This window comes from Bos taurus, chromosome X (assembly GCF_002263795.3).
Source record: "Bos taurus isolate L1 Dominette 01449 registration number 42190680 breed Hereford chromosome X, ARS-UCD2.0, whole genome shotgun sequence".
Classification (NCBI taxonomy): Eukaryota; Metazoa; Chordata; class Mammalia; order Artiodactyla; family Bovidae; genus Bos; species Bos taurus.
In genome coordinates this window covers 66,899,393-66,924,841 of record NC_037357.1, presented here as the reverse complement: position 1 = coordinate 66,924,841, position 25,449 = coordinate 66,899,393, and the positions used below count along the sequence as shown (strand labels likewise).

The window sequence follows — 25,449 nt, the reverse complement described above, 5'->3', positions numbered from 1 at the left end:
TAAGCAGCCCTAAGTTTCCATCATTAGTGAATGGCTTATGTTAAGTAAATATTGTAACAAGCTTCCTGGACACTTGGCAGAAACGGGAGAGAGAGTGGGATGAATTGAGAAAGTAGCATAAACATATATACACTACCATGTGTAAAACAGATAGCTGGTAAGAAGTTGCTGTTTCACACAGGAAGCCCAGCCAGGCAGTTCTGTGATGACCTAGAGGGGTGGGGTGGGGTGGGGTAGGGGAGGGAGGAGTCTCAAGAGGGAGGGGAATATAAGTATAATTATGGCAGAAACCAACACCACATTGTAAAGTAATTTTCCTCCAATTAAAAAATAAATTAAAAAGAAAGTACCTGACACTAAGATCTGTGCAGTCCTGATGTTGACAAAAATTAAATTTTTAAATGATAGAAGAAAGACATTAGAGGTTGGAGATTTTTTCTTTGGCAATAGCACTAAGTGAGCAGGACTCTTCCATTTACATCTTCCCATGACTCTAAAAATTTCCTTGGAAGTCTCAAGCCAAGTGCAAAAGAGTTGTGTGTACAATATATATAATTATTTGAGCCTTTCTTTAAGCACCACCTGTATGAAAACTTCTAAAACAAGTTCAACTGAGCTTTTTACTGTGGCTAACATATGTGGAATTATCTGTTCCTTGCTAATGGCAGGAAAATGATCACAGCACATTATTCTTAATGTCCTCGAGAAAGGAAATGTGATCAGTGATGTTCTGAATTTGAAACCAAAATGATAATGTTTCTAAGGAGAACCATGGAAAACATACAAAAATTAGTTTTATTTGAAATATTTTGAAGCCAGGTTTTTGGACACCTGATTTTTAAAAATATTTTAATGCTTCTTGGAAGATACTTTAAAGGTGATTTAGTCATGGAAAATAGATGGGGAAACAATGGAAACAGTGACAGACTTTATATTTTTGGGCTCCAAAATCACTGCAGATAGTGACTGCAGTCATGAAATTAAAAGACACTCGCTCCTTGGAAGAAAAGGTATGACCAACCTAGACAGTATATTACAAAGCAGAGACATTACTTTGCCAACAAAGGTCCTTTTAGTTAAAACTATGGCTTTTCCAGTAGTCATGTAAGGATGTGAGGTTTGGACTATAAAGAAAGCTGAGCACCAAAGAATTGATGCTTTTGAACTGCAGTGTTGAAGAAGACTCTTGAGAGTCCCTTGGACAGCCAGCCAGAGATCCAACCAATCCATCCTAAAGGAAATCAGTCCTGAATATTCATTCACTGGAAGGGCTGATGCTGAAGCTGAAACTCCAATACTTTGGCTACCTGATGCAAAAAACTGACTCACTTGAAAAGACCCTCATGCTGGGAAAGACTGAAGGTGGGAGGAGAAGGGGATGACAGAGGATGAGGTGGTTGAATGGCATCACCGACTCAATGGACATGAGTTTGAGTAAACTCTGGGAGTTGGTTATGGACAGGGAGGCCTGGCATGCTGCATTCCATGGGGTTGCAAAGAGTCAGACACAACTGAGAGACTGAACTGAACTGAAAACTATTACAATGGGAATCAATTTCCTATTGATGCTTTGAAGGATTTGGGGCCTCAGTATGAGGAGGGAAAGGTAAAGATTCAAACATTCATTTGAACATCTGCTATGTGCTTGGCACTGAGCTGGATACTTTACATATTTTATCTCATTTAATTCTATTGTAGATATACTGCACGTTAAGTGTGATTTTCCCTGTTTATAGATATGGAAACTGATGTTCAGCCCAGTTAAAGTCAATTACCTAGGATCACGCAGCTCAGCAGAATCAGGTTTTATAAACCCAAATAATTGTATTTAAAGTCTGTGTTCCTTGACCTCTGAATTGCAATTTAACTCTAAACACAAACTAAAAATGGGTCAACATTTAGTATAAGAAAAAAAGCCTAACTGACATCTGCTCTATTACTCTTCAAAGACTCTTCCACTCATGTGAAAGACTAACGTGTAAACACCAAAGACCTTAGGTGAGACAATTCATTTTCTGCCCTGCTTTGCCCATGGGATCTGCACAATCAGGTTACCCCATCCTCACTTTGACCAGAAATGGAGCCAATTCTATATTATCCACATAGGTGAAAATTACTAGCTTTGAGCTTCCTAGGGCTATTCTGTATATCATAGCATTACCATTGCTTTTGGATAAGATGCTTAATCCTATGATATTGTTCCCATCTCTGATAATTGTCCCTCACTTCAATCCTACTGTCATTATCTTAGCTTAAGTTTTACACTTTGTATGGTAAAAGATTATAATATCATAATTATCCTACAATTAAAATAAATAAATTAATTAAAAACAAAACAAAAACAAGTTTTATACTTTGCTGAAATATCTTTTAATAATCTTCTCTCTGCAAATCCTTCTCTGTGGTATTTTTCATGTTGTAGACTTTATAGTTTATGAAGCACATCAAACATATTTTCATTTAGTCTTTACATCAACTCTGTGAGGTAGACATTACTAACAGAATTTTATGGATAAGGATATTTCTGAGAGATTTAATATTTATTAAGAACACACAGCTTGAAAAGGACATAGCTGGGACTTGAACTCAGATCTTCCTACCCTGAAGCTAGTCCACTTTCTGTTATAACACCAAAGCCTCTCCAGTGGCAGACTCTTAATCCATTGGCCTACTCATGTTTACATTATTGACCAAGGACTCTCCACACTGCTGACTCAACTTCCAGAAGGAACTCTCAGTAAGCTCTGGAGTCAGGCTAACTATGTACAAATCCTGGCTCTATCACATGCTAGCTATACAAAGCCTTTGCAAGTAAAAACTTCTGTGAACCTCAGTTTTCTTAACAATAAAGTCAATAATGATATCTTCTTCATTCTGAACACTGTGAAGATAAAACTAATCAATATTTCAATTTATCTTGCACAAAGCTTCTAGAATTAATCTAATCATAGCTATCAATATTTTCCTACTTAATAACCTTCAATCATTCTCCATTGCCTGCCAAATAAAGTTCAAAATTTTAAACTTAACCTTCAGAAATTCTCTGGTTGCCCAGTGATTATGATTCCATGCTTTCACAGCTGAAGGCCCAGGTTCAATCCCTGGTCAAGAAACTAAGATCATGCCACGGCAATGGCCTCATGATCTGGCCTTAATATATCATTTTAATCTTACACTCTAATAGTCTTCATCCCATGTCTCCTTTGTCATACAAACCGAACCACTATTCCTGAAACCCCAAATGTACTTTCCAAAATATATCACTTTTTTCATGTGACTCCCTGTACTTAGGATGTCCATGCCACACACCACCATACCACATATAGAAATTCTATTCACTCTTTAATACCCAGGCCAATCTCTTCTTCCTCAACAAAGCTTTCCTACATCTTCCAGCTGAAATTAATTTCTTCTTTCTTCTATTCCCAAAGCTCATTGCAGGTTCCTTTTATAACAGACATACTTTGCTTTGTATAATATTTTATATGTTTGCCACTTCCCCTTATTATACAATAAGTACCTAAGAGAAATGTGACAATGTCTTACTGATGTTTGTATTTTTCATAGTACCTGGTGTGAAGATTTAATGCTTACAAATAATAATTATTCCTGTAAACTAGTAATTACCATTTGTTAAGTACTTACTGTCAGCACTCAACAATCTTTAAGTGCTTAACATACAAGACATGATTTATTCTTACAATAACCCTGTAAGAAATGGATGATGAATCTTATGATGAGGAAACAGAAGCAAAGTAACATATTGAACTGATGAACTTTGACCTACAAAAATGAAAATTTCAAATAATTTAACCTAAAAAAATGTCTTTCTAATTGTCATTACTAACCCATTTAAGAAATTCAACATCATCTGGACCGTATTAGAGTAATTCTAAAGCCAGTATTTCCATACATGATATGATATTCAGGGAAAAAATAATTTTAGGCTTTATCAGTTGGAAAAAAAATGTGTTTTAAATCTTTCGTGGTTCTTTTTTGTTTGTTTTTACCAATATTGCCAAAGTGCATATCTCAAAGTTTCAGTGTTTAGAAATAACCTCATGCATATTTAATATAAAACAATCATATTCTTATATGGGCAGGGTCCTTTATTTTTTCTTATTATTTTTATTTTGTCTTTCAGTTGCATATGAGTTGCCTATGAGAGAGGTCAGTTGAGCAAGTTATTTTTTACTGGGAAAAAATATTAAAACATACAAATGATGATTTATTTCCCATAGTTCCAGTTATTATTGCTAGTTTTCCCAAGATTCAAGACCATCTTTTTTTCCGTTAACACCTATATAACAGATGTTTACAAGTTTCCAAAGTATTCAGAACATAAATTAGTCACTGATGATTGCATCCCAACAGATTTCTTCTTAGCAACTAAGTTTTAGTTTCTGTCTTGTTAATGAAACACACAATAAAATGTATGCCTATTATAACCTGAGTTAATATACCAAATTTGCAAAGAAAACATAAAAGTTACCAGCTTGTGAAATGTTACCATTACAATCATCTTAGAAATATCAACTCTAATTCATTTAAATATCATATCTCATGAAAATATTTAATGTTGTACAACTGTTGAATCCATTCAGCTAGAAATTAGGTATTCATTTATCAGTTCCTAACTTCCCTCATAGATTTAACGTATTAACATACCTGAGTTATTTTGTGTTCTGAGAAGAGATGGAAAATTTTATTTTAAAAATGCCATAATAAAACACAAATCCCCATGGTATAACCCATCAATATTTTGATGAAAATTTAATGTGGGTATCTATACAGAAGTGTGAAAAGGGTTTAAGAGATTATTTCAATTTTACAAGGAATCATTTCATTAATCTTACCTGCTCATGTGTATGGTTTGAGCCACCATGACACAGTTCAATTCCAGTGTTTGTAGAAACTGAATCACTTCCTGTGATGGTTTGGATTTTCTGACTAGAATGGGATTGTTCACAGTGAGGAGAGTGGATGATCTGGGGCTGTTGAACAATGTGATGATTGCACTGAATCTGAGGATAGCTTTCCTAAAATACATACACAAGCCAAAAATATTTAGAATAAAAATTATTAATAAAAGAAAATCCATTTTAAAAAATTGAATGTGTTCTTTCACAAGATAAATTAAGCCCCAGGATTTATAGTTTTAATAAGTGATATATTAGTTTTCCAGTTATTCCATTGGAAAAAAGTTGTACTGAACTCTATTTTTATTTGATCAGGTGGCTGTGACAATCCAAATACTTACCTAAGTTGGCCATGGAATTGCATGTTTTGATTAAGTTAATATTCCAGTTACACTTAACACTAAAACTATAATGAATATTAATTTTAATTAATATTAATTAATAATTAATTAATTCAATATTCATGATTCAATAGGCACTTCAGGATCTAATTGCATAATACTATAATACTGAAGATATTGATGGATATAAATTAGAAAATAATATATTGTAGTGACTTTCAATGTCAGAAGCATAATAGAATCACAGTGGGGGCAAGTGAAGTTCTTATGCTTATGAAAATCAAGCATAAATTAAGAAAAAAGATTGGAAAACAGTAACTGAACCTTCATATCCAGAAAACATAGATTCTAACTCTGATTCTACCATTAACTCTGTGATCTTGAGAAACTGTACACACATTTTTATAAGCCTCAGTTTCCTCATGTGTAAAGGGGAGATAGTATGTACCTCATTGGGTTGCTGTGAGGAGTAAATTAACTAATGTTTGCAGAGTGCCAAGTATAAAGTAGGTGGGAATTAACATTTATTATTATCATTATCAAATTTTATCATTGTCATCATCATCATCATCAACTTAATCATCAATCACCCCATTAGTTTTGCAGGTAAAAAAAAAAAAAATGACCATGAGGTCCAGAGAGGTAGGATAATTTACTTATGATGATATAATTAGTGGCAAAATTGGGTCTGGAACTTATGACTTCTTGCTCAGAGTTCTTTCAGACCATTAGACTGAATTTGTACTGTCTTCAAAGTATTTTGGAACTTGTTTTAAACTAAATCTTTGTTATCTGTTTGCTTATTTACTGTGATTTTGTTTCTGATAAGTGTTGAGCACAGAATAAGAAAAGATATTTGGTTATTTTAGTTTTGAAGATTTCAGGTATGTTTGAATTTTCTATGTTATTTTGTTCTATTCTATTTTGGAAACAGATACCTGAAAACCAGTTTTCAAAAAACTTTCACCCAAAGAAAAAATGCTCTGTTTGAATCATAATGCTACATTCATGCACATACAATTAACTTTGAAAGTATAAATTCAATGCTCTATTTCCTTTTGACTGTGAAAAGGTGACCTATGTTAATGAAATAAGGCACTTCAAATTTTAAAATTTTTATATGGAACAATTTTCAAACTGTATTAATTGAAGAAACAATATGCATAAGAATGAATATAGTATACTCCTTGTGTATATTTTTAATGTACACACATGTATACTTACAAACATATACAACTGCTTTTAAATACATGCATGAAACAAAAACACATTAAGAATGACTGCTTCTGGGAAGAGGAACTGAGGGAAAAGAGGATCAGGACAGAGAGGATTTTTTGCACTATATATATTTTCTCTTTTTGCACTTTTTTTGTACCTTTTATATTTTTATGCTTTGAAATTTTATCATGTTTACAAATATCTTTTCATGTATATAAAATATTTTGGAAAAAATATGTATTAAGAAACACATTTTACAAGTAGGAACTGCCTTGTTAAACATATAAATACAGGTCACAGAATCAGTTCATAGAATCATTTTCTTCAAGCTGTTTTCAAATAGAATCTTCTTTACAAATATACTAGCACTAAGATCTCTACAGTTTAGAAGTCTGACTGTGTATTATCTAGCTTTTGTACAAATTTTTGGTATGAAAATTTTGTTCTTTTATGTTACAAAATACCTTTATACACTAGATTAGGAAAAGTCAGGGTGATAGTTGGAGAAAAATTTCACCCAGTGAGGAGCTAGTACATTACTGAAATAAAATTCCTCCTGGTGGGGGGAGGGGATGGAAATGTGTCCTTTAACAGATGAGGAAAAACTTTGAAATGACAGTAAAGAAAACAAAACCCATTTCTCAACCATCTTTCCTTATTAATGTATCAGTTGACTCTTGAATGGAATGCTGACAGTCTCTCCATCTGAGATGTCTTGTGGTTTTCCTAAACCTATTTGGCCTGTGAACCACTACCTGGTACCACTGAAGTCTTAGCAGGTTTTCAGTTTTCAGTCCTCATATCTGACTGCTAAAATTATTTTTCCGAAGCAAGATATTCATGTTTCTCATACTTTTGTGACATATCACAAGCTGAGTTTTTAATGTACAAAAGTTCAAACATTTCTGATTTACCATATATCTTACCATATATTTCTCTTCTTTGCTTAAGAAAAAAATACACAGAGTACAATTTATAGACTTCCCTTGTGGCTCTGATGGTAAAGAATCTGCCTGCAATGCAGGAGACCCAGGTTTGATTCATATGAATTGGATAATTATCTTGCCACTGGCATTACTTTACCATCCTATTATAAAGACCTCTTTTTTGGACAGGTTCCATCTTCTAAAAGCTAGTCCTATTTGAATTAGTCTCATGATGACATTGGCTTCCCTGATAGCTCAGTTTGGTAAAGAATCCACCTGCAATACAGAAGACTCCAGTTCAATTCCTGGATTGGGAAGATCCCCTGGAGAAGGGAAAGGCTACCTACTCCAGTATTCTGGCCTGGAGAATTCCATGGACTGTATAGTCCATGGGGTTGCAAAGAGTCCAACATGACTGAGTGACTTTCACTTCATTTCACTTCAAGATGGCATTAAGCAGATTCATCCAGACTCTAGCTTTATCCAGTTCATCCCATTATGTTTCTGTCACTGAGGAAACTAAGCTAGGTCAGAGCAATTGTATTTTCATATGCATGGTTCCTTTTTACCTTAGGCAGTCTCCTATGGCAGTTCCAAAACTCCCAAATCATTTAAGTCATTAATAAGAATAGTGGACATATAAAAGTAAATAGTCAAGTTAATAGTAATTTAGCTATTGATATTATAGTAACTAGCAGCAATGTTCACTGAACACATCTTTAATTGTTCCAGATATGTAGCAATAATAATGTACAGGATATTCAATATTTTTTCTAGGGCCAAGATTTAGAAAAGCTGTATATTCTTTTTGAAACAAGAAGTTGGAAGCAGTGTGAAATGATGTATCTCAGAAATTCCTTACTGTATCTTGCATCGAACCTGGGGAGGGAGGTGGGAGGGGGGTTCAGGATTGGGAACACATGTACACCTGTGGCGGATTCATGTTGATGTATGGCAAAACCAATACAATATTGTAAAGTAATTAGCCTCTAATTAAAATAAATAAATTTAAATTAAAAAAAAAAAAACAAATTCCTTACTATTTAAAATTGTCAAGCTTACTGTTTTGGGAGTTCAGTTAGATAAAGAATAGATGTTATAACCCAGTAGCTTAAAGAAAGTGTCTTTTGAAAAACTGACATTTCATGAAATGTTTCTGTTTTGTCTCATAATATACAGAAACTGGAAAATATGTGTTTAATATATACTATACTAAGTCCTTCAGACTATATCCAATTTTTGAAGCAGACCAGAATCTTAAAGATTTGGATGTTTATGATTCTGAGAGCTTACTCTATTTCATTATTACTGGGTATCAAATGAATAAATAATATATTAGTTCCAATGAACTGGGTAACAACTGCCCCTAAATGATAATAAAAACAAAATATGTTCTCATGCCAAGAAAAATGAAAAAGGAGAATTTAGTATATTGTAATGTTTCATTTGTATATGAGAAAAAAATGATTTTGTCATCAAAATTCATTTGATAATATTTAACTACCTGTTATGGGTTGAATTGTACCTCCCCCCAAAAAATCGTTTAAGTCCTAACTCCCAGTACTCCCAGTACTTCAGAATGTGAACTTACTTGGAAACAGGGTCTTTACAGAAGTAATCAAGTTAAAATGAGGTTATTAGAATAAGTCCTAATCAAGCATGACTGGTGTCCTCATGAAAAGGGGAAATTTGGACACAGAGACAAACATACACAGAGGGAAAACCACATGAAGACACACAGGGAGGATGCTATGTGACAATGGAGAATTAAAATTATGCATTTACAAGCCTGAGGCCAAAGAAATGGCCTCCTCTTAGGAATGGCGACAGAGGTTCCTACAAAGACAGTAAAAGTTGCATTTTGCTTTGCAAGTTAACTTTTTGGAGGAAACTGAACTTAAGCAAATATGCATTCTCCAAGCTTGAAACTAGGAGATAGGAAGGGAAGAGTTCCTTCCATAGAGGTTTTAGAGGAATCATGGCCCTTCCAATGTGGTTATTTCATAGTTTTGGTCTCCAGAACTGTGAGACAATAAATTTCTGTTGTTTCAAGCCACTCAGATTGCAGTACTTTGCTACCAAAGGCCTAAGAAGCTATTGCACTAACCTAGTTCAAGAGATAAATCCCAGGCTTTGTCTGGCCTGAGCATGGTTGTACCCATTGAGCAGGTCAATGTGAAACCTCTACTGGTTTCAGTAACAACTCTGTTTTAAGGATGGAAGGGCACAAGGAGGGAGGAGCTCTAAATGCCATGGAATTACCATCACCCTGTTGTAGTTTTCTACTCTGTACTTGGTCTCAGTTAAGATTAATGGAATTTCAAAAACCTGACTTCAAGCTTTCATTTTCTAGATCTTTTACAGTATACAGTATTTTCCCATCTGTTCATAGTGTTCATTTAGAAATTCATTTCATATTAAGTTAATTAAGAAAAAATTACAATGTTTTAAATTATTATTTTTGTGAGCCTAGTTTAAAAGAAATGTACAAAACACTGAGATATCTATATTAAGTTCAGATTCTACCATTAATTTTTTCCATGACTGGGCATGTCTTCATTTCAGTTTCTCTTTTAGTAAAATGGGGACAATACTTTAAATGAAGAAATGGAAATGAAATTGTTAAGGATGATATGAAGGGCTGTAAATATAAAGAAGTATTATTATGACTAATAGTGGTCTCACCTGGCACTTGAAAATTGAATGTCATTTTAACTCTATTAAAATATTTATAATTCAAAAGTACACACTTATAAAATAAGCCTTAAAACAAATTTCACATACCTGATCCATATTTAGCTTCTCCACTTTTCTTATGGTTTTTTCATAAATAACATTATTTCCTGGAAAGAAATGGCCTCCTCTTAGGAATGGCGACAGAGGTTCCTACAAAGACAGTAAAAGTTGCATTTTGCTTTGTAGGTTAACTTTCGGAAGAAACTGAACTTAAGCAAATATGCATTCTCCAATAAACACCAAGGTAGTGGCAGATGTTAGGAAAAAAGGAAATCACATCCCAATAAGGTTCTGAGAAATATAAGGATGTAGTAATAAAAATAATATATTTTCTCAAACAGAATAATCTGTATTTCCCACTACATTTTACTAGGCCTAACAGTGTTTGGGGGAAGTTGGAAAGGGGTGGGAAAGATTTTTTTTCTGTTTCTAAGCCGAAATATAATGTTTCCTATGGAGGTAGACAGGCATGAGGTCAACCACATCTAAACTGGGTTTACTGGAAAGTTTCTTTTGATGTGAAACTATCTTTGGGGAAATGCAAAATAAACATAATTTAGCACCACTGAGCCTATATTAAAGTTTTTTTTTTTTTTTGAAATTCAATCTGGGTGCCCTTGAAATGAAGTGTAGTGTACAATTCTTTCTTATGATTATAATATGTCAGGCAATGGAACAAAGGCTGGTGACATGTCCAAGACCTGAAAGAAACCAGGGAAGGGCTAATAAGAATCAGACCAGGAGTCCAAAATAATTGTAATGTGTACTATACTCTTCTCTTTTCTTTTGGCTTTCATTACTTTTCACTTATATGGGGGTGGGGGGTGGGGGGTGGGTATGGTTATTTTGTTACAAACGAAAAATTGCATTCTTTTTTTTTTTTTTGCAATACAGAGGAACAGTATAGAAGGGGATTGGCTAAACCCATTACCAGTTAATGTGTTTAGGACCATTTTGAAATCAACAAAATATGACAGCATTTTTGTGGTCAGCTATTTAAAAAAAATTTAGAACAATTGAACTAAAATACTGGTTGTTCTGGTTATTAGAAGGCAAGGCACTCTTGAACCCACAATATATATTTCTTGTATTCAAGTTTGGATAAAGAGTGCTCTATCTAAATGTTCCTGAGATACTTTGGTAAAACAAACGTATAAGTGATTCATTTTGGCTAACTAATAAATTATTAAATCTAAAAATGGATATTATTAAATAAAAAAATGGATATGGTCTGTCACAGCTGGCGCAGGAAGGCCTAGAGGAGCTACTCCACGTTCAAGGTCAGGAGCGGGGACTGTGAGGAGATACCCCTTGTCCAAGGTAAGGACCAGCAGCTGTGCTTTGCTGGAGCAGCTGTGAAGAGATACCCCACTTCCAAGGTAAGAGAAACCCAAGTAAGACAGTAGGTGTTGCGAGAGGCATCAGAGGGCAGACACACAAACCATAATCACAGAAAACTAGTCAATCTAATCACATGGACCACAGCCTTGTCTAACACAATGAAACTAAGCAATGCCATGTGGGGCCACCCAAGACGGGCAGGTCATGGTGGAGAGGTATGACAGAATGTGGTCCACTGGAGAAGGGAATGGCAAACCATTTCAGTATTCTTGCCTTGAGAACCCCATGAACAGTATGAAAAGGCAGTATGATAGGATACTGAAGAGGAACTCCCCAGGTCAGTAGGTGCCCAATATGTTACTGGAGATCAGTGGAGAAATAACTCCAGAAAGAATGAAGGGATGGAGCCAAAGCAAAAACAACACCCTGTTGTGGATGTGACTGGTGATAGAAGCGGGGTCTGATGCTGTAAAGAGCAATATTGCATAGGAACCTGGAATGTTAGATCCATGAATCAAGGCGAACTGGAAGTAGTCAAACAGGAGATGGCAAGAGTGAACATCAACATTATAGGAATCAGCAAACTAAAAGGGACTGGAATGGGTGACTTTAACTCAGATGACCATTGTATCAACTACTGTGGGCAGGAATCCATTAGAAGAAATGGAGTAGGCATCATGGTCAACAAAAGAGTCCAAAATGCGGTACTTGGATGCAATCTCAAAAATGACAGAATGATCTCTGTTCGTTTCCAAGGCAAACCATTCAATATCACAGTAATCCAAGTCTATGCCCCAACCAGTAATGCTGAAGAAGCTGAAGATGAACGGTTCTATAAAGACCTACAAGACTTTTTAGAACTAACACCCAAAAAAGATGTCCTTTTCTTTATAGGGGACTGGAATGCAAAAGCAGGAAGTCAAGAAACACCTGGGGTAACAAGCAAATTTAGCCTTGGAATATAGAATGAAGCAGGGAAATGGCTAATAGAGTTTTGCCAAGAGAATGCACTGGTCATAGCAAAAACCCTCTTCCAACAACACAAGAGAAGACTCAACACATGAACATCACCAGATGGTCAACACCAAAATCAGATTGATTATATTCTTTGCAGCCAAAGATGGAGAAGCTCTATGCAATCAGCAAAAACAAGACCGGGAGCTGACTGTGGCTCAGATCATGAACTCCTTATTGCCAAAGTTAGACTTAAATTGAAGAAAGTAGGGGAAACCACTAGACCATTCAGGTATGACCTAAATCAAATCCCTTATGATTATACAGTGGAAGTGAGAAATAGATTTAAGGGACTAGATCTGATAGATAGAGTGCCTGATGAACTATGGATGGAGGTTCGTGACATTGTACAGGAGACAGGGATCAAGACCATCCCCATGGAAAAGAAATGCAAAAAAGCAAAATGGCTGTCTGGGGAGGCCTTACAAATAGCTGTGGAAAGAAGAGAAGTGAAAAGCAAAGGAGAAAAGGAAAGATATAAGCATCTGAGTGCAGAGTTCCAAAGAATAGCAAGAAGAGATAAGAAAGCCTCAGCGATCAATGCAAGAAATAGAGGAAAACAATAGAATGGGAAATACTAGAGATCTCTTCAAGAAAATTAGAGATACAAAGCGAAAAGTTCATGCAAAGATGGGCTCAATAAAGGACAGAAATGGTATGGACCTAACAGAAGCAGAAAATATTAAGAAGAGGTGGCAAGAATACACAGAAGAACTGTACAAAAAAGATCCTCATGACCAAGATAATCACAATGGTGTGATCACTCACCTAGAGTCAGACATCCTGGAATGTTAAGTCAAGTGGGCCTTAGAAAGCGTCACTACGAACAAAGCTAGTGGAGATGATGGAATCCCAGTTGAGCTATTTCAAATCCTGAAAGATGATGCTGTGAAAGTGCTGCACTCAATATGCCAGGAAATTTGGAAAACTCAGCAGTGGCCACAGGACTGGAAAAGGTCAGTTTTCATTCCAATTCCAAAGAAAGACAATGCCAAAGAATGCTCAAACTACCACACAATTGCACTCATCTCACATGCTAGTAAAGTAATGCTCAAAATTCTCCAAGCCAGGCTTCAGCAATATGTGAACCATGAACTTCCTGATGTTCAAGCTGGTTTTAGAAAAGGCAGAGGAACCAGAGATCAAATTGCCAACATCTGCTGGATCATGGAGAAAGCAAGAGAGTTCCAGGAAAACATCTATTTCTGCTTTATTGACTATGCCAAAGCCTTTGACTGTGTGGACCACAATAAACTGTTGAAAATTCTGAAAGACAGGGGAGTACCAGACTACCTGACCTGCCTCTTGAAAAACCTATATGCAGATCAGGAAGCAACAGTTAGAATTGGACATGGAACAACAGACTGGTTCCAAATAGGAAAAGGAGTATGTCAAGGCTGTATATTGTCACTCTGCTTATTTAACTGATATGCAGAGTACATCATGAGAAACGCTGGGCTGGAGGAAGCACAAGGTAGAATCAAGATTGCTGGGAGAAATATCAGTAACCTCAAATATGCAGATGACACCACTCTTATGGCAGAAAGTGAAGAGGAACTAAAAAGCCTCTTGATGAAAGTGAAAGAGGAGAGTGAAAAAGTTGGCTTATAGCTTAACATTCAGAAAACTAAGATCATGGCATCTGGTCCCATCACTTCATGGCAAATAGATGGGGAAACAGTGGAAACAGTGTCAGACTTTATTTTGGGGGGGTCCAAAATCACTGCAGATAGTGATTGCAGCCATGAAATTAAAAGATGCTTTCTCCTAGGAAGGAAAGTTATGATCAACCTAGATAGCATATTCAAAAGCAGAGACATTACTTTGCCAACAAAGATCTGTCTAGTCAAGGCTTTGGTTTTTCCTGTGGTCATGTATGGATGTGAGATTTGGACTGTAAAGAAAGATGAGCACCAAAGAATTGATGCTTTTGAGCTGTGGTGTTGGAGAAGACTCTTGAGAGTCCCTTGGACTGCAAGGAGATCCAACCAGTCCATCCTAAAGGAGATCAGCCCTGGGATTTCTTTGGAAGGAATGATGCTAAAGCTGAAACTCCAGTACTTTGGCCACCTCATGCGAAGAGTTGACTCATTGGAAAAGACTCTGATGCTGGGAGGGATTGGGGGCAGGAGCAGAAGGGGACGACAGAGTATGAGATGGCTGGATAGCATAACTGACTCAATGGACATGAGTTTGGGTGAACTCCAGGATTTGGTGATGGACAGGGAGGCCAGGCGTGCTGCAATTCATGAGGTCGCAAAGAGTCGGACACAAATTAGTGACTGAACTGAACTGAACTGAACTGAAAAATGGATATATTTTTTTTAAATTACCCTAGGAACTATTTTGTGTTTGTTTTTGTAAAAAAAAAAAATCCTCTTTGGTGATACACATAACACATGTTTACATTCATGTAACACGTTTCAGAGCTTACTATGCGCAACATAGTTTTCTAAGTATTATAAGGAATGAATCAAAGTTAGATTATTATTAGGAGGACTGAATATTGATCAGGGTTCAAACTGTAGGCAGCAGCCTATATTTATAATAGGCTTTCCTGGTGGCTCAGATGGTAAAGAATCTGCCTGTAATGCAGGAGACCCAGATTTGATCTCTGGGTTGGGGATATCCCCGGGAGAAAAGAATGACAACCCACTCCAGCATTCCTGCCTAGTGATTCCCATGGAGCCTGGCGGGCGACAGTCCATGGAGGTGCAAAGAGTCAGACACGACAGAAGCAACTTAGAATGCATGCATGCAAGCTAAAAATGATATTTATATTTTAAACGACTATGAGTAAAAGGAAAGAAGACCAAGACCCTCTGTGGGCAACAAAGCCTGGAATACATACTATATGGCCTTTTATAGGAAAAGTTTGCTAATCCCTGGTCTAGATAATATGTGAACACAAATATTTATAATACAAGGTAAAAAGAGACAAGTGACAATAAAAAGTACAGAGAAATAATATGGGATGGAATTCAGGAGAAGAAAAATCAAGTTGCATCTGGTAACATTCGGGGTGGTTACTTGGATCAGAAAGCATTTGAGAGAAGGTTTAGGTGGGCTTTGAATATAAGGAGATGAAAGAAAATGGTATTTGAAATGGAGACAATAGAATAAGTCAGGACATCAAGGTTGGAAAAGTGTAAATTTAAATGTAGGGGATATACTTGGCAGATGGAGCATGGTTCTGTAGACAGTGAGATACCTTTGCATGCTTTTAAACAGGGCTGTGATTTGAACTGGAGAAGGAAATGGCAATCCACTCCAGTATTCTTGCCTGCAGAATCCCAGGGACAGAGGAGCCTATTGGGCTGCCGTCTATGGGATGGCACAGAGTTGGACATAAGTCCACTTTAGAAACCGTAATCGGTAAATGGAAATAAAACAGATAAAGAGACCAATTAGAAAATTATCCTACATAATTAAGTACAGTACTTTTCAACTATGACTCTGAGATCTTGAACCTGAGGAATCTACTATATGGCCAACAGTCTCAACAACAACAACAACAACAAAACAGTAAAAGTGGAGACACATGGAGTTTTATGTGCTCCAGGTAAGAATCTAGGTCTGATTCACGTTTGTATTCCTCATATGTGCATGCATGCTAAGTCGCTTCAGTCCTGTCCAATTCTCCAGGTAAGAGTACTGGAGTGGGTTGCCATGCATGCCCTCTTCCAGGGGACCTTCCCAACTTAGGGATCAAACCTGTGTTTCCTGCATTGTAGGCAGATTCTTTACTTCTGAGCCACAGGGGAAGCCCAAACACACGTTAACTTACTGCAAATAACTAGTAAAAAGACTTTTTTACACCACACAGTTGAAAACACATGTCTGGAAATGGGTGGGGATTTCATGACTACTGTTCTAGATTTCAGAATCATATGCATAGAAGTTGTAGTTAAAACCATGCAATTGCTGAGAAGGCAAAAGAATATCAGGGACATAACTAGACAAATCTTCAGAAGTATGAGAATCATAAGTGAAAAATGCCATATAGTCAAAAGAAGAGAAATTTTCAGGAAGCAATAAGGTGAGTGAAGGTATAAATGCTTCAGGGAGGTCAACAGGTAAGAATTACAAAGTAGATTGTATTTGAAGTACTACAAATCTATTGGATTTGATTATTAAAATTAGTGAAAATATCCCTGGTAGCTTAGATGGTAAAGAATCTGCCTACAATTCAGGAGACCCAGGTTCAGTCCCTGGGTTGGGAAGGTCCCCTGGAGAAGGGAATGGCAACCCACTCCAGTATTCTTGCCTGGAGAATTCAATGGACAGGGAAGCTTGGCAGGCTCTTTTTGCAAAGAGTTGGATGTGACTAAGTGACTAACACTTTCACACTTTCACTTTCAAAGTGTAATAGAAAAAATTCTGCACTAATAAAACATGTATTCAGTTCTGCCTCTCTTACCTACATTACCTTCTCTGAAGCTCAGTCCCTTTTTCATAGGGATAGTAATGCAGGGTACTACTTTATGCTAAACAAAATAATGTATGCTAAATTACCTTTAATCTGTCATTGCAATGTACAAAAAGCATTGATTTTGATTAATACAGTAATATTTAAAATCAATACTGAATTTTAAAATAATTTATGAAAATCTTGATAGAACTTTTCTAAGATATCAAGTTTAAAAATATACAAAAGTAAGCTTGTTGAGTGTAGGAACTTTATCCATCTTGAATACTCTATAGTGAATGAACAAATGATTAGATGAAAAAGGATGATATGAACTTCTATCTTAAGGATATAAGCATCTTACTCCTTGGAAGGAAAGTTATGACCAACCTAGATAGCATATTCAAAAGCAGAGACATTATTTTGCCTACAAAGGTTCATCTAGTCAAGGCTATGGTTTTTCCTGTGGTCATGTATGGATGTGAGAGTTGGACTGTGAAGAAGGCTGAGTGCTGAAGAATTGATGCTTTTGAACTGTGGTGTTGGAGAAGACTCTTGAGAGTCCCTTGGTCTGCAAGGAGATCCAACCAGTCCATTCTGAAGGAGATCAGCCCTGGGATTTCTTTGACTCCAGTACTTTGGCCACCTCATGCGAAGAGTTGACTCATTGGAAAAGACTCTGATGCTGGGAGGGATTGGGGGAAGGAGGAGAAGGGGATGACAGAGGATGAGATGGCTGGATGGCATCACTGACTCGATGGACGTGAGTCTCAGTGAACTCCGGGAGTTGGTGATGGACAGGGAGGCCTGGCATGCTGCGATTCATAGGGTCGCAAAGAGTCAGACACGACTGAGCGACTGATCTGATCTGATCTGATCTGAAAAGGGGGAAAATTTAGCAAAAGTATAAATTTTCTTCTCTGTGAACTAAAATTTACTCTGAAAGCTGAGCCATTATTATTTTTTAAGAAGAAAAATGACTTGGGTGCTAGCAGTGTTGAGTCTCCCTAAACTGTAAGTTGGACTTATTTTAAATGACCTACTGAAAAAAAAACTTCTAAATTTATGGAAATATATTTTCATCAAATCAATCAGAGTGTGTGCATGCATGCTCAGTCATTTCCGACTCTGTGATCCCATGGACTGTAGCCTGCCAGTCTCCTCTGACCATGGGATTTAACCCGGCAGTGTTACTGGAGTGGTTGCCATTTCCTCCTCCAGGGGATCTTCCTGACCCAGGGATCTAATGTGCATCTCCTTGGCTCCTGCATTGGCAGGTAGATAGATTCTTTACCACTGAGCCACCTGGGAAGTCCCAATCTATTAAAAAAAAAAAAAAACAAATATTAATATTAATAAATCACTTTGCATAAAACAGGTCAGCAAAATTTATCAAAAGTCTTGGATTTCTAACAGATGAGTTGATAGTTTTACTATTTTGGCAGCTTTTTTTTTTTTTTCCTACCTGTATATTTGAATTGGTGCCAAATCCACCTGAAAAATTAACAGGTGTTTTCAAAGGTGTTTAATTGTTACTTTTAGGACCTCTGAGAATAATTCTCACATCTAACAAAGTACATAATCCCCAGCATCTACTTTACTGTTCCCAGGCCATGAAACCTTGCTGGAGAACATTTTAATAAAGATTTGCTGATGTGGCTCAGTACAAAGTTAACGAATTTTAAAAGGCTCTCCAACATTCATGGTCATACTTGTATTCACTAAGTTCTCTGTAACTATGGTTACAAATCATTTTCTTTTCCTCAGTGCCCCATGTTCATGTTCCTTCATTCTCCTTTTACTCGCTGAGAAAACCAAGCCAATCTATCTGTAGGGGAAGCACACTGAAACCTCCCACCCTGTCCAGGCACCATAGTAACCATTTGCACAAGCTGTTTTATGACAGGAGGTCCTCGTAAGGAACACATAACTAATAAGCCACCACCAACTGGAAGAGTTAGAGAAAGGTCAATAGGAGACAACACATGTCCGACCAGTTCCCAGAATCCTTCTCGCTGGCATCCATCTTAGCTGCACCACTAGGAAGGACTCTGAGTTAGAATGATGGGCTAAAGACAACCAGGAAACTAATCCCCCTTCCTGCAGCATATCCAATGAAATTCCTCCATTTTCTGCCCCACTTCAAAAATCTCAGTTTCTGCTCCTTCCACTCATTATATAATAACATATACCTCTTTTATCTGGAAGTCACTTCTCTATCTGTACCTGGAATCCTATCCACTCAACTCTTCCAGAATTGTTTCACCTTTCTTCCCTTTCTCTGTTGCATCTTTACTTTTCCTTCCTATTAGTTATTTCTTTCTGTCTATAAATCTCGGGTCTCCAAGATTCTATTTACTCCTTTAGCTACTATCCTGTCTCTCTTCCTTTGACCAATATCCTTTTTAGGAAAGTAACCTCGCTTATTATCTCCATTTCCTGATTTAGTCATCCACTAACATTTTGCATCTGGACTTTGCCTCCATGTATATACCAAAACTGCTCTCTCAAACATCACCATTACTTTCTTATTGGTCAAACTCTATTTTCAAACCTCACCCTTCTTGGTCCTTTGGTCATTTGAGATGGTCGACCACCCCTTTACTCTATTTGCTTCAATTATTCAGCATTCACATTCTTCTCTGACAGATTCTCTGCCTGTGAAAGTGTCTCCTTCCTTCTGTTCCTTTAGAGTAGACATTTTAGGTTCTGACCTCAACCCTTTCTATTATCCCTCATTGATCTTACTCATTCCCATAGCTATGAAGGTAACTTTAAGAGGAAGAACTCCTATGTCTCTATCACAAATGTGACCTTTCTCAAGTCCATTTTTAACTGCCTTTTGGGAATCAACTCCTGTGTCTCTATCACAAATGTGACCTTTCTCAAGTCACTTTTTAACTGCCTGTTGGACATCTTCCCTGGCATGCACCTCAAATGTTACTGGTCCAAACAGAGCTGACAATCTTCCCCTTTTTGAAACCAGCTTCTCTTCTCCCCTACTTCTTACTTTTTAATTGGGCTACCATGTTCCCAGTGTCTCAAACTGAAAAATTTGTCATATTTGACTTTCTTCTTTTAATCCCAAATCCACTCCAGTGTTCTTGTCTAGAGAATCTCAGGCATGGCGGAGCCTGGTGGGTTGCCATCTATGGGGTCGCACAGAGTTGGACATGACTGAAGTGACTTAGCAGCAGCAGCAGCAGCAGTATCTGTTCTCAAAATTTGTCAAAACTACCTTGAGTATAACTATCAGAAAAGATAGTGATATTTAGTCAAAAGACCTAAGCAAGTCACATTTACTTAAGCTTTTGTTTCCGTACTAGTAAAATGATACTAATAATAATGTTCATTGTAATAATTCCTTAAATACCACAATAAATCCTTCTCTGATTGCCCCCCAAACAAATATTACCTCCAGCCTCTGAACTTCAATAAGACATCATTTGTATTTCTCTCATGGAATCTATCATACACCCCACTGTATACTTTATGGAGTTGTATATGGACATATCTTAGTCCCTTTCTGAGAGGAAATGTAAGCACCTTTGGTTCAGGAACCATGTTTTATTTTCCTTGTATTTTCCAATTTGAAGTCTATATAAACCTTTCCCACAGTAGGAGCTCTGCAAGTGGAAAATTAATGAAATTGATTAACATCAATTGGTTTCTATCTACTGACGGAACAAACGTATTTCCCCATTTCTGAGTCATGATATATACCAGAATGGATAAATTGCTTGACTAAAATGACAAGAAATGGAAAATAAGAAAGATCAGGTACAATCAAAAATAAAAAGGCTGAACAGAATTAAAAGGAAATCATGAGACAAACGATTGATATCAGTTTAATTACAGGGAGAAGAAGTAAAGATTAGACAAACTGGAAGGTGAAAGAGAATGAAGTTACCATTTAAGAGGTTCAGATCATTATAAATATTGTAATTAAGCAAGAATCTTCTCCTGAAGGAATTTAAAAGAACAAACAAAAAAGCATATACTTAGGTAAATAAAATATATCTAGACAGGATTTTCAAGCCGTTCTGCAAAACCAGTTAGATTATTTTTGTACACAAAGTATGGGGATTAAAATTTTTTTTATCTCTAAATAATGGAAAGAGTTAAAAGCTTAAAATGTTAAAGCTAAAATGATCATTTTTCTTTAACCTGCTGCTGGATCTTCTCCCTGAGCAACTATTTACTTCTTTACAGTTGAACACAACCATAATAAGAGGCAGGCTTCGTGTTACAAATATGCACTTGCATACATTCTTCGAATTTCTCTGCTTTTTTGATTACAGTGTAGCTGGGGAGGATGGGGGAGGGAGATGGTACATGTGTGGGTCTCTGAATCTTAATTCACTTAGATCATCAATGGTCTTTAATTTGCAAATATTTCTTTCCTACATCTTCATTGTTAAATTTCAGTTGCAACTCTGCTGTTTTCTAACTAATGGTTTGGGGCCAGTTAAGAACTTGTTTTGTTCACTGCTCTATCTCCAGGGCTTGGGGCCACTGTTTGTACATACTAGGCAATTGATAAAAAGTCACCGAATAACTGTCAACCTCTCTGCTTCTGTTTTCTCACTTTTTTATGACCAAATGGGATAAAATATGTAAATTGCAGAGCATGGAATGTATAGCCAATAAATATTAATTCATTAACTAAAGAACAAGAATGCATTCAGAGTCACATAAGAATCGCTGGCAAAGAGGGTTGGAATTCAAATGATTCAATATTTAAAACCTCTCTGTCTATGTCTTAGGCAAGCACAACAATTCTCACATCATGGGAAAAAAAAAAAAGTGCTATCTAGAACTAATTCTTTTAGAGCCAGGGATATCAAGTGTAATATGCATCCAAGTATGCATATTCCCCAGTTTGTTTGTGAAAAGAAAATAGAGTGAGAGTAAAAAGAGGAAAGCGTAAAGTGATTAGCCAATTTGTAAAAAGAGGCACAGTCTAATCTCCAAGGCCCTCCTGATGTCTCCCTTTCCCCACACATATTTTTCAGATTTGTTGCTTAAACACTTGATTCTTGATGAGAAAGCAGATGCTTTACTGTAATCACATTCTTTCTTGATATTTACATAGATATTTGAAAACTCAAGCAAATATCCAAAACAGTCACCCCCTCCAAAGCCTGTATGCTGGTAGACTCACACAAGCACACATGCACAACTAACAGCCTCTCTAGTTAAAGAGACGTGAGAAGATGATTTTTAAATGAATAAAGAAGAGAGGAGATAGAAACAAGCAGGAGAGTAGTACATCCTCCCCACCCAACTAGACTAGTACCAACTGTATTACCTTGATTTAACACCTTGCTTTCCACAGCTGAAGCAAATAATCAGTTTTATTTTGTGAGAGAATTATTTCCTGCAGTAGTAGGAAAATAAAGAGAAAAGCAAAAAAACTCCTACAGTATTATCTGGGGCACTCTGTGAACCTTATGCGCTTATAACCCTATAGTAGAACTTCCTGTTGCAGCTAAAGTAAGGCTGTGTGTGTGTCTGTGTGTGTGTTGAGCAAGGCTTATTACTGTGGGGAAAATTGTTTTCTTAATTTTCTCCTCAAAACGAGACTGAAAATAATATCCTAGTTTGTATAATATAAAGTTATATATCTTTATAGAAAATATAATAATGTAATTTTTAGAAGACCTCATTGCTAGGCACAAAAGTTCATACACCATAGTAAACAAACACATGGAGATATTTTTGAACTTCTGAATTTGCATTTTCTTCTTCCTAGCAAATATCTCAATGGCAAATCTAATTTGACTAAATACTGCAACCCCCAATGCAACCGGTGATAGTTTTATATGAAGCCTGTGGACCACTTTGTCCCTTTTTACTTTGGTTCAAAGTGCACAAAAACCCTTAGTAGCACAAGAATATAGAATATAGAAGCACAATGGAGTATTATTCAGCCATTAAAAAGATTACATTTGAATCAGTTCTAATGAGGTGGATGACACTGGAGCCTATTATACAGAGTGAAGTAAGCCAGAAAGAAAAACACCATTACAGTATACTAATGTATATATATGGAATTTAGAAAGATGGTAACGACAGCCCTGTATGTGAGACAGCAAAAGAGACACAGATGTATAGAACAGTCTTTTGGACTCTGTGGCGGGGGGTGGGGGGGGGATGATTTGGGAGAATGGCATTAAAACATGTATAATATCATATATGAAACAAATCGCCAGTCCAGGTTCGATGCAGGATACAGGAAGCTTGGGGCTGGTGCACTGGGATGACCCAGAGGGATGGTATGGGGAGGGAGGTGGGAGGGGGATTAAGGATCGGGAACATGTGTACACCCGTGGCGGATGCATGTTGATGTATGGCAAAACCAATACAATATTGTAAAGTAAAAAAAAGAATAATAATAATAAAAAATAAAAAAAAAATAAAAAAAAAAGAATATAGAAGCAGAAAACTTTATAACCCAAGAATTTCCATGCTACTTAGAACTGTTGCATCTCTGAGGCAAATGGCTGTCTGGAACTAATGATGAATTTTTTATAATAATAATTAGAAATTAACTTTATAACTGAAAGAAAGTCCAACAATCTGATTTTAGGAATCTAGTAACTAACTCACCCTTCTTGTTTAAGTTATCAACTTCTGAGGAATTATAGATTGAGATAAGAGTTTGCATGATATAGTTTACCTGTTCAGGACTTTGCACTATATATCGCCTTATAGTGGTTTGAGGATATGTAGTAACTTTCACTGTTGGAGAATGGAGTTCCTGTGAAGAAAAGATAAAAGCCACATATAATCAGAGTTATTTAGTGACCTTGGAGCCATGAATAATAATACAGAGCAATTTTCAAAGTGAAATTTTAAAAATTGCTTACATGAGTGATGACATATGAATTTATATTTTGGTTAATTTTGGTCTCAAAAACATACATGAAAGCAAATGTTTATGTGCTCAGCAACATGCTAGGTATTTCTGCTATACTCATTGCCTAGTAATTCATCACACATTTCAAACTATTAATATGTTTGATGAGACTTTTAAAATATTCTTTTCATTTAAAATGCCCCCACATGATTAGAAGAAAATATAGTTTAGTATTTATTAATCAGATCTTCTGTTTGGAAAGGACATGAAAGGAGACACAAAGAAAAAACTGACTGTGTGTACTCTGAAACATTTAAATCTTCAATGTGGTGACAGGGGAGGGCCACAAATAAAGTTAAAAGGGAGACAAAACACTAGAACAAAGTAATTTGAAAGCTTTTGAAGGAAAAAGAGTTGGTATCAATATAAAGGTTTTTATACCTTGGTGAGAAAAAAATCTTCACACTGTTAGAAAAATGAACAGATGGTATGAAAACAGAAAAGAAAAAAGCAAATGATTAACAAACAACAAAAATAAGCTATATTCCAAGCTATAACAAACAATATTCAAACAAGCTAGGAATCAAATAATCATAACAAAAGAATACCATATTTTAACTGGAAATGTTAAAATAATAATGCTGATGAGAGTGCAGTAGAAGGAGCATTTTCCTACGGAAACAGGAAAGATTAAATGATCATTCTCAAGCTGAAATATGTAGCCATCAAAATAATGGTCTTGATACTACAAATTTACATTAAAAAACTCATGGTATATAAAGTTAAGTGAGAATGAAGATATAAAACTACATATAAGGTATGATCTTAATTTTTTATTTGAACAAAAGAAAACACAGCAAAATACTGAGAGTAGTATCTCTGAGTAGGGGAGGGAATCATAAGTGAATTATATTATTTCTTTATATGCTTTTGTGTTTCCTAATTTTTCTACCATAAACATATTTTTGTTATCAGAAGTAAAACAAACAGCAAACCTAATTCTAAAGTCCTTCATTATGAAAAATAGCAATAAATGGAATTTTATGACTGGGTTTGAGTGTAGTAAACAGCTTTGTGATTTAAGTGGACTTAGTTTTCTGAGCTAATCCTTTCTTGGTGGTCCTGTGGGGCTAAACTTCTAACTCAACTGTGGCCTTTATTCCACTGCTATATGTTTTGTTAGGTGTGTGACCCGTGCTAGTCTGTGAGTTCTTTGAGAATAGTGACTGGTTCTAATTCATCTTTGTGCAATATTTAGTACATATTTGTCACTCAGCAAATGTTCGCTGAATAAATGCATGACTCTAACTGACCTAGGTCTAAGCTAGACTGAATTGGGACATGGTAAGCAAACTTTTCTTCAATAATCTTATGTGTTCTGCATAATATAACCTTTTCCATACTGTATCCCAGACCTAGAGAACAGTTTTTGTCCATTTTTCCCTTCACTATTCAAGTTCACATCGTGATACCTCAAGCTGGGTAGGCATGCTTTCTAGAACAGTATCTTTCTCCTTCCTATCCTCCAGATCCTGAAAGCTTTATACTCCCCTCCTATGTACTAACAAACTTAGGATCTTTTATGGTTTATTTGCTTAGAATTTACTTTTTAATATATGGGACTCACTTGTTAAACACATATTTGCTAATACAGCATTTAATTATTATTACAGATACCTTTTGC

General features: G+C 36.2%; 1 protein-coding gene across 2 annotated transcripts in view; it reads right to left on the bottom strand.

Annotated features, from left to right (window-relative positions):
* POF1B (POF1B actin binding protein) overlaps positions 1–25,449 on the bottom strand; it is a 100,406-nt gene that overhangs the window by 43,833 nt on the left and 31,124 nt on the right. The window contains exons 4-7 of one of the 2 annotated variants that reach the window (XM_059883700.1): positions 24,207–24,230; positions 23,586–23,666; positions 10,189–10,290; positions 4,857–5,039 (exon numbers count right to left, since the gene is read on the bottom strand). In XM_059883700.1, coding sequence (XP_059739683.1) covers positions 4,857–5,039; positions 10,189–10,290; positions 23,586–23,666; positions 24,207–24,230 — 390 coding nt within the window. The remainder of the gene's footprint in view (positions 1–4,856; positions 5,040–10,188; positions 10,291–23,585; positions 23,667–24,206; positions 24,231–25,449) is intronic. The other variant, XM_024988548.2, reaches the window with a different exon arrangement.